Source organism: Gastrolobium bilobum, unplaced genomic scaffold (assembly GCF_033153095.1).
Source record: "Gastrolobium bilobum isolate Gb01-03AN ecotype WA unplaced genomic scaffold, APGP_CSIRO_Gbil_v1 utg58868, whole genome shotgun sequence".
Lineage (NCBI taxonomy): Eukaryota > Viridiplantae > Streptophyta > Magnoliopsida > Fabales > Fabaceae > Gastrolobium > Gastrolobium bilobum.
Window position 1 is genome coordinate 67549 of NW_026896081.1, and position 10650 is coordinate 78198.

Below are 10650 nucleotides of genomic sequence, written 5' to 3' on the forward strand. Positions count from 1 at the left end.
ATGGAATTAATCCAGAGTTCGGGTGCAAGTCCAATAATTACGGTATTTATGCTCCTCCCCAGATGGTGTTGGTGAGATTCGAAATTTTAAATTTTCTATTTAATATAAGTAAGAATTTATGTTTTCACATAAATCTCTACAATTTTAAAATAAATTATACATATTACGTAACACTATTCCATCACTCTTTGATCTTCGCGTGTCTCATTATTCCTAACTTATACAACAATTGTGCTTGGCTTCCTTTGATTTATGCTGCGAAAGCAAAACCATTGTGGCGTTGTCCTTTTCTTCAGTCAAACATTTAGCTCTGAATGCGTTTTTTTGTCTTTTTCTTATAGATTCTGAACGCCTTCTACCTTTCACCTCTTCATCAATCACCCGGGCCTAAACTCTACTCTCTCCAACCCATTCGAATAACTTCCTTCAACCACTCGCGCACGTCAGCAACGCACTCCCAATCGCATCGCATAACATATTTTTCCGAAGTATATATATATATATACACACATATGTATAATTAAATTATATACATTCTTGTCTACCAAAAAAAAGGAAAAATCATATACATTCTTCTGTTTTGTCTAATCAATGAATGGTGTTCCGAGGCACGAACGCCGATGGGCGTCCGACACCGTTCCGGATAAAGCAGCCGTGAGTACCGGAACTTCGCCGGAAACTGAGTACAACTCCTTCTCCGACGAGTATGTTGAGGTCACTCTTGATCTTCAAGACGACCACACCATCGTTCTCCGCGGCGTTGAGCCGATTACTGTCATTAACGTCAACGATGGTGTCGCTACTAGCGGAAACGAAACTCCGGCATCCGATGCGAGGTCGCCGACGGTCAGGAGGAGCTCTTCCAACAGGTTGCGGCAGTTCTCGCAGGAGCTGAAAGCCGAGGCGTTTGCCAAGGCAAGGCAGTTCTCACAGGAGCTTAAGGCGGAGCTGCGGCGGTTCTCGTGGAGTCACGGCGTGTCTGAAACGGCGTTGGTAGCTCGAGATCTTAGGAAGCAACGCGCTCAGCTTGATCGCAGTCGGTCCGGTGCTAAGAAAGCAATCCGTGGACTCAAATTTATCAGCAGTAAATCCAATGGTGTTGATGGCTGGAACGAGGTGCAGAGAAATTTCGATAGCTTTGCCAAGGACGGTTTTCTCTACCGCACCGATTTTGCGCAATGCATAGGTCCGTTCCTTTTTCAAATTTTAATTCAGATTCTTGCATTGTGCATATGCGTTAATCATTTCGATTCTTGATCCTAAAAGCATTTTCATTCCTTGTTTGAGTCCATTGTGTTTCGCCAATTTTGTGGCTTAAAACTTAGCTTGATCTTGCAAAATCTTTTACTTGCCATTTTTTCTTCAAGAGTTTTTGTTTTTCTGAAGGGATGAGAGATTCTAAGGAGTTCGCTCTGGAACTATTTGATGCTCTGAGTCGGAGACAGAGACTGAAGGTTGAAAAGATCAGCAGAGATGAACTTTACGAGTTCTGGTCGCAAATTACCGATCAAAGTTTTGATTCGCGACTCCAGATCTTCTTCGATATGTAATCATTGATTGATTAAATATTATTTTAAAGTACTAATTAATTAATTTTCCCACGTTATCCTTTCTTATCTTTAAGCTAGTATTTGCATGCCCATAATAAACACTCAATCTTAATTAAATGTCACGGTAATTTCTTTTAGTAATTAAATATCCACAAAGCGTAGATATTTTCCTTGTTCGTAATTTCGATCATAATCCTTACTTGCCTTTCTTTTTCTCTATTTCTTATTTTAAATTTATTTATCTTCCCAGGGTGGACAAAAATGAAGATGGCAGAATCGCGGAAGAAGAAGTGAAAGAGGTATTGAACAATTTTTTGTTCCTTATTTTAATCCCAAACTTTATCTCTCTTGTTTTTTATCAACAAAAATTTGTTAATGTTCGCCAAAATAATTTGAATTTGTTTACTGAATTTATTTTCTTTTAAAAAAATTTGCACTTGAATTTTTTTGATATAGCAATTTAAGCGCTTCTCATAGTTGAAGGTAGCATAGTGAACAACTTCAAAAATAAAAATGAACTTAGCATAGTAAGCTAATTAAGGGCATTTTTTTTCCTTCTTGTTAAAATAAAAATTCACATGTTTCAAGAACTTTATAAAATAAAATTTTTGTTAAACTTCATCACGTGTCACAACTGGAGGAATTTTTTCTTTAAAAATGTTAGCTTTTTTTTTATTAATTAAGCAAAAACTGATTTACCTCTTTATATAACGAACTCATAATTTACACCGTTAATAGTATACATATGACTTTTTATGTATATATTGTTTTTGTGTTGTTTATTTTATTTTAGTTTTAAATTTTAAATAATGAACTATTTCCCATCTGATCTTTTTCTTTTCCAAATATTTGTTGTTAATAATTTTCTCAATAAAAACATGAACAATTTCTAATTATTACAATATTAAATGTTAATTGTGTTTTTTATTTTTTAATTTGTAACATGGATGTATGCTAACATCGTTGAAAGGATAATTAAATAATAATAATTTCTATATTTTTATTACATCGTTTTTATACTACATCTTTTTTATTGTCTCTTCAAACGAAGATAATAAATTATATATTTCAACATATACTCTCTTCTTCTTCTTTTTCCTTTCTCTACAGACGATGATAATAGGTTATATATTTCAAAAATATGCCCTCTCTCTTTTTTTACCCCTCCAAAGAAGGAAAGTATGAAAACAATATAACGTGTTCGATATAGAAATATTACAGTCATTAACTAAAACCAGAGGACGGAATCGGCCAAAAAGTGCATTCCCGTTAATACTTCCTTTGCTAGCTATTTTTCGTGTAATGTTTGTTACGTAGCCCGTAGGCCCCATACGTCTGATGTCAACCTGAGTATTAGTAATCATTCTCAGCTGTCGGCAGGAATGGGTGAACTTTTCCTCATAACGGTTAAAAACATTAGAATAATGATGTTTGCACAAATTTTTTACATTATTTATTTCTTTTATATACAAAAATAAAAAATATATTTAATACATTTTTTCAATTTTACAAAACTTTTTTTTTTTTTGGAGATATTTACAATTTTTTTATATAAAACAAAGCGTACAACTGATACAAAATTTTTAATGTGCAGATGTATATTTGATAAAATTAATTACTAATATTCAGTGTTCCTGCTCAAGACGTTTCCCATGTTGTAAATATTGATATTAGCTGGTACCCATTAAGAGCTCAGTGGACTAGGTCTTACTTTTCCGGCTTTGCTCGTACAGATGGCACTATCATTGCATGCAGATGACAGTACCGTTTATCTGATTAAACTAATTTCTTGGAATTCATGAATCATAAAGGAGTCATTTTCAGTGGAGTTGGTCGGGGCAGAGTCGTCATAAAACAGGAAATGCCATACGTCAAACCGCCAAATATAAAAGTTAATAGTTTCGTTGCTTGTTTTGTAAAATACACGGCTTTACATTAATTTGATTAATCACCAATCAATAGGCCACGGTGCATAACATGTAGTATTCAGCTAAAGCTTTTCAAAATCCGAAAATGGCACCTTTGCATATAAAGATATCTCACACAAATTTTTTTCACCCACGGCTCTACCTGATGATACCTCCCTCACCTGATGTGATGATTGCCCCAACTGAGAATTTATAAATTTGTGGAAAACTTTTGTTGTGAGACTAATTAATGTTACTTTTTAAAAGTAAAACTTGCATTAAACAATTGTTATATTTCATTTGATTTCCAGATCATCATGCTAAGCGCTTCAGCAAATAAGTTATCCAGATTGAAGGAGCAGGCCGAAGAATATGCAGCTCTGATCATGGAAGAGTTAGACCCCGAAAGACTTGGCTACATCGAGGTGGGAATTCTCTACATACGATAATATATCTGAATTTATTAATAATGCATTCATATATTCTAATTCCCAATATATTTAGGTCATAAAAAAAAATCTTAGCATGTTAAAGGTTATGGTACGTGGTAGACATTATTGTTTCATAACAGTCCGTGGATGGGTTTCTATTGCTAAATTTTATTTATTTTTATTTTTTTTGCCGTCTTAATTTGATTTATGTATACTAACTAATTAATTCAACGCTTGACCAGCATCGCACCTTTCTTTAGTCCAAAGTTGAGCGAAATTGAAAGTGAGCAAATCACACGACAGTCAAATAGCACCCTAGACTTGCTTTTACAAACACAAACTTGCTGAGGATTAGAAACATGATTTGATTGTCCCAACATCATTAATATTAGGAAAATAGTGGCTACTTAAAAGTCTTATTATGCAATCTTATTCATCCTTTTTCCGAGTCAGTCAATTTAACAAACAAAAACTCAATTACAGATGCCTTTGTGATTATGTATTTAATATGATTAAGCTGTTACGTCAAATCACTCACTTATGTATTGCACTGACCTTATTAATTTATTTAACCAATATAAAATTTTTAGAAGATATCCATCATAGTTGATTGGTCAAAGATGTTTATTTTTTTAATGAGTTGCGCTAGAAATAGTTCGGGGGTCAAGATGCTCTAGTTTTACTGCATTGTAATTTTTTTTTGTTACTCTATATACTACACAAATCTAAAAAATGTTTGGTCGTCTGATGCATAAAACTCTTGAGAATTTATACGCTCAACTCAGGCATTTACCAGCGTATCCTATTTTAATATAAGTCTATTATATTTGGCATCTCAAAATTTTAGGTAAAACTAATTAAATGTAGACATTATGGTGGGTAGGAATTTCTATGGCTAAGTGGAATTGCAGTTATTGCCGGCTGATCTTAAGCTGGAGAAGATTTCATCAAATAAACTCATTTAACTTTTCTCTCTAAATTGTTAGTTTAGAATAATTGAATTCCCCTTATGGGGTAAATTGAAAACTGCAATTAGGCCATATTAGTTTATGTTGGAGGTGAATGAGTGAAGGAAAAGGAGTCGTTTACTGACTGATGCATTATTGAATATCGACCATGTGAATTCATTCCTGCTGAGTGGTGTTTCTAAGGTACATCTTTCATCATGCTTGAGTTCCCAAGAGGGCCTTTCTGCCTCTTCGTCAGTCTAGGAAATTCTCGTTAATAATATAGATGACATGTTGAAATATATTTTTCATTTATGATTCAACCTCTGATAGTTTTGCGGCATTTTTTATGTTCATTGTGTTACCGCAGCTATGGCAATTGGAGACGCTTCTGTTACAAAAGGACACGTACCTCAACTACAGCCAAGCTCTAAGCTACACAAGTCAAGCTTTGAGCCAGAACTTACAGGGACTAAGGAAGAGAAGTCCGATACGTAGGATGAGCCGCAGGCTGCTCTACTATTTGCAAGAAAATTGGAAGAGACTTTGGATTTTAACATTGTGGATTTCCATAATGATGGGGCTGTTTACGTGGAAGTTCATTCAGTACAAGCGAAAAGATGCTTATCATATCATGGGTTACTGTCTACCCACGGCGAAAGGTGCGGCTGAGACTCTTAAGTTCAACATGGCACTTATACTCTTGCCCGTATGCAGAAACACCATAACTTGGCTCCGGTCCACCAAGCTGGCTTACATTGTACCTTTTGATGATAACATCAACTTTCACAAGGTACGCACAACACTCCATCACAAGGAAACATCTTGAATGCTCATTTAAAAGTAAGTGGCTGCCATCAATAATAATAATTCCAAAGCTATATTTGCTCTTGTCTACGTTGATACTATCGGATGAAGATATTCTAAGATTGTTTTTGCACTCTTTTATGATTATTAACAACATAATTATTCTTATATTATTGTGGATTTTCTATCCTAACGATATTGATTATCAAATTAAAAATAAAAAAGTATTAAACGAAAGGTAAAATATTTAATAAAACTTAAAGTGTTTTACTTTTAATTAATATTTTAAAATTTTAATTTTTTACTGAATTTTCTTATTCAACTTGTTAGTAAAACTCATCTTATTATTAGTAATCTTCTATTGTGTGTTGATAATTTAATTTTATCATGTTAACTTTATACCTTCCTGTAATAACTAATAGTCAACTTATCGTTATCTTAGTAGCAACTTGTAATTTTGTATCGAAAAGCTCTTTTTTATTATTTGGAAAATAAATCATTAATTAATATATTTTTAAAGTAATCAATGAATTTTACAAAGGGAATAACATTTCTGTTTTTGGTATAAAATTTTATTTTGTTACACACACATTCAGAAATGTTATTCCCTTACAAAATGATGAACAAAATAAGTTGAATTAGAGATTTAGTGAACTGTACTCCAGTTCAGGCTTATTCTCCTCTAGATTAAGTGAAAAATGTAAACTGTAATTATTATTAACTGATTTTAATTTTGATATACTGGATTGAACATACATATTTTGATGATATTATTAAACGAATTTTATAATTAAAATCAAATCCTATAAATAAAGAAAGCTCACTTAAAATCTAATTGATAAGAGTTAAAATCTTGTCAAAGCAATATGTTATTAAATAATCAGGTTTACAGTAAACCTGTACATAATAATATATCAAACATGAAATTTTATAAGAGATAAGTTATTCTGTCTACTATTTTTGTTGCCTACCCCTCTCAACACCATTAGATTACAAGCTATCAAACGGTGGAGAGAGAAAGGGATGAAAGGGTTATTTTACTCTGCAAATCTCTATCTTTAGATGAACTTGTAATCTAATGGTGTTGAGAGGGGTAGGCAAAGTAGGTAAAATGATCTATCCCATTTTATAATACAACATTTATAATTTTAAATCATATTATATATTGCTATGATTATGAATAAGGTTCGCCAAGAACTCAATCTTACATCAACACTAGTCTTCATTTTCTATTGTATCATCGCAACTTATAAGTGAAAGATTAAATTACTTACAATAGCTTTTTTTTAGGATATATCATCTAATTTATTAATCATGTAAATATTTTTAGCATTTTTCACAAGTTATATCAGCTTTTATAGGACATGATTTTACAAAAAACGATGAGAGTGCATTAGAATAGAGAATGAGAAAATAATGACAGTTAATTTATCCAACGATAGTTGAGGATCCATTCCCAAACAGGAGTGGACCAAAAAGATTAAAATCCTTTCTCTGCCAAGAAACTAGAGGAAACAAACAGAAAACATAAAAAATAATTTATGTGGTCTTCTAGGGAAGCATATAATGTTTAGTTATGGATGCTTGCAGACAATTGCTGCGGCCATAGTGATTGGTGTTATACTTCATGCCGGTGACCACCTTGCTTGTGATTTTCCAAGACTTGTAAATGCGCCTGAATATGTTTACAAGAAGTATTTGAATGGCGTATTTGGTGATCATAAACCCACTTACGGAGACCTTGTTATAGGGGTCGAGGGTATGACTGGAATTTTGATGGTGGTTTTTATGGCAATAGCATTTACGCTTGCAACAAAATGGTTCAGGAGAAACCTTATTAAGCTGCCTAAACCATTTAATAGGCTCACTGGTTTCAATGCTTTCTGGTATTCACACCACCTATTTGTCATTGTCTATCTCCTGCTCATCATTCACGGTGTAAATCTTTACTTCGTGCACAAATGGTACCTTAAAACGGTATGTAATTTTTATTATCAGATTTCAATTATTTAGGAGCATTACTAAATGCTTTTTACTTGTCGGTGATTTGTTACCTGACACGTTGATATCTGTTTTCAGACATGGATGTATCTTGCAGTTCCAATTTTACTTTATGTGGGAGAAAGAACACTCAGATTCTTCCGTTCTGGTTTGTACACAGTCCATCTTATAAAGGTGAGCAGAGTAAAGATAAATAAATAAGTAGAGTTAGGCTATTCTAAATGAATATTCAAATTCATTATAAATTCGGCGTTTTACTTATTTTGCTTACAATTGCTTTGGGCTAATTGTGTGCATCCCAAGGGAAGAATGCTAAAAACTGTAGGGACCAAAAACCTACGCGCAACTCCATCCCTGCTTCGGATAACGGGTCTTTAATTCGTATTGTGAAAAACATGTAGGTTGCCATTTATCCTGGAAATGTTCTTACTTTACAAATGTCGAAGCCACCTCAATTTCGTTACAAGAGCGGACAATACATGTTTGTGCAATGTCCTGCTGTTTCTCCATTTGAGTGGTAAGTAGCAATTTTGTTTTTCTGCCTTGTTTTGCACCAAGTATTGTGAATTTCTCGTGCTTTATGTGAATTTCACCACTAATAATAATAATACAATGCCTGTATGACAGGCATCCATTTTCTATTACCTCAGCCCCTGACAATGACTACCTGAGTGTTCACATAAGACAACTGGGAGATTGGACTCAGGAGCTTAAAAGGGTATTCTCTGAGGCCTGTGAGCCTCCCGTAGCTGGGAAGAGTGGGCTTCTCAGGGCTGATGAAACGACGAAGAAAAGGTACTTGATGGGCCTGCCATATGTGTTTGCCTTGTAATTTCGTCCTTAGGACAAATAATTATACTCATATTCCGGCTATCTTCTTGGTCTTAATAACTGATACAGTTTGCCAAAGCTGAAGATTGATGGACCTTACGGTGCGCCAGCACAAGACTACAGAAAATATGATGTCCTGTTACTTGTCGGTCTAGGAATAGGAGCAACACCTTTTATCAGTATTCTAAAAGATCTTCTCAACAACATTATCAAAACGGAGGAGCTGGCGGTGAGTTTTAACGCAACAAAGTATTAAGCATCCTTTTTCATATAATAACCAATGATGTGTCGCATAAGCCTTGTCATATTGACCATTATTCAAAGGTCTTTATAGAAGTCTAATATGAGTAACAACCGTGGTGGCTTCTATCCAGGATTCAGTCTCTGATTCAAGTAGAGGTTCGGATCTTAGCGTTGGGAGTACAGATTCACCGTCTCTTAACAAAATTTCTCCTAAACGGAAAAAAACACTGAAGACTACCAACGCTTATTTCTACTGGGTAACAAGAGAGCAAGGTTCTTTCGATTGGTTTAAAGGGGTTATGAATGAAGTTGATGAACTTGATCAAAGGGTATTAATTATTATATAGAATATTTACTTATCTTTCTTAGTATTCCTTTCCCCTGCTGCCAGATGAATAAGTATCATGTGCATTAGCTAATGTTTTAGTTCTAATTATGGACTGCAGGGTGTTATTGAAATGCACAACTACTTGACTAGCGTATACGAGGAAGGGGATGCCAGATCCGCCCTCATCACCATGGTGCAAGCCCTCAACCATGCAAAAAATGGATTTGATGTTGTTTCTGGGACTAGGGTAAGCCATTGACTTTACCTTTTACTTACACGTATGCGTTTCAGTTTCGGAAAAATAAAAGAGAGTCATCCAAAGCTTGTTTTTCAGTCTTGCGTAAGTAGATTTTAACCCTCGATTTGCTTCTTATAATTTACTGTCAGGTGCGAACTCATTTTGCCAGGCCTAACTGGAAGAAGGTTTTCTCTAAAATATGTTCTAAGCACTGCAATGGACGAATAGGTCAGTCAATCCCCATCAAGCATCCATTCTGTAGACTTTGTTTTCATCTTGTACTGACATCGTGGCTGCCTTAAATTCGTATCAGGGGTATTTTATTGTGGCGCACCAGTTTTGGCCAAAGAACTAAGCAAGCTCTGCTTCGAGTTCAACGAAAAAGGTTCAACAAAATTTGAGTTCCACAAGGAGCATTTCTAGGGAATTTGGACGGAGCTTTCCCATCTGTAGTTCTGTACCACGATTTAACACAAGTACATGACAGCTTAAACCCGTCATTTTAGCAACTTGTCGTAGCCAGATTTTAAGATTTTGTTGAATAAGCTAAAACCTTCTGTGTATAGAAAGTGAAGCATTGTACATATCGTCCAGCAAGATGGCTGGGCATTTCATCATACACGTGGCGGCAGCGCAAAGGAGATATGCGCGTACTGGACTCCAGCAACAGTGCGGTACAGCTAAGTTGGACCGTTGACGTTATTTATATCCTGGAGGGCCGCATAGATATTTGGCATATACATCAATAGGACGACGATATAGACAGTTTTGAAAGTGATAGAAGAAGTTGGGTAGAGGACTAAGGAGTGGGACAGGGTGACTTTTCAAGACCAAATTCCTCGTTTTCCTCCCAGGAATCTTTCTAGAAGAGTGAGGGTGAAACTGGTGATTCACCCCTGCTTCTTCTGCTTGGATTTCTTACCTCGGGAGGGAGAGGAGATCTATATAGTATATATACTGTACATGAGACTGGTATAGTGTGTTCTTTTTCTTATCCTTTTAGTGGCGAACAAATATTAAACAATTATTGTTCTTTTTTCCATAAGAACAATAATTGTTTAATTATTTCCCCTCTGCTCATTGCCCCCATTAATATTGAAATAATTATCGTTCTTAAAATAATTTTCATCCCAAAATATCTGGACATCGTTTACGTCCCGGATCCAAAGTGTATTGAGAACTGGGTTTCCTGTTGTCTTTTCCAAACTCCTATGCTTACTGTATATCGTTTGCATCTAGAGTTGTAAATAGGCTGGGCTGGGTCGGGCTTTGACCTTCTTGGCCGAAGCCTACGTAAAAAAAATTCAGCTTAACAGGCGTATTGGCCTATTAAAGGCTTTATTTGTAGGCCAAATTTGGTCTATTTT

General features: G+C 34.9%; 1 protein-coding gene across 5 annotated transcripts; it reads left to right on the plus strand.

The window, feature by feature from the left end:
- The first annotated feature begins 401 nt into the window (after positions 1 to 401).
- On the plus strand, positions 402 to 10366 carry LOC133297708 (respiratory burst oxidase homolog protein A-like). 5 transcript variants are annotated; one of them, XM_061496891.1, is made up of 15 exons: positions 402 to 875; positions 921 to 1186; positions 1387 to 1546; positions 1801 to 1849; positions 3769 to 3882; positions 5206 to 5628; positions 7233 to 7619; positions 7722 to 7817; positions 8045 to 8160; positions 8271 to 8438; positions 8544 to 8703; positions 8849 to 9046; positions 9164 to 9292; positions 9433 to 9511; positions 9597 to 10366. In XM_061496891.1, exons 1-15 carry the CDS (start codon positions 592 to 594, stop codon positions 9704 to 9706), a joined length of 2739 nt encoding a protein of 912 aa, XP_061352875.1. In that variant the 5' UTR covers positions 402 to 591; the 3' UTR covers positions 9707 to 10366. The 5 variants fall into 5 exon arrangements, with proteins under 5 accessions (XP_061352875.1, XP_061352876.1, XP_061352877.1 ...); XM_061496892.1 differs by having other exon boundaries at positions 402 to 1190; positions 1394 to 1546; positions 8544 to 8696; positions 8869 to 9046; XM_061496893.1 differs by having other exon boundaries at positions 402 to 1190; positions 1394 to 1546; positions 8544 to 8696; positions 8896 to 9046.
- The last annotated feature ends 284 nt before the right edge of the window (positions 10367 to 10650 follow it).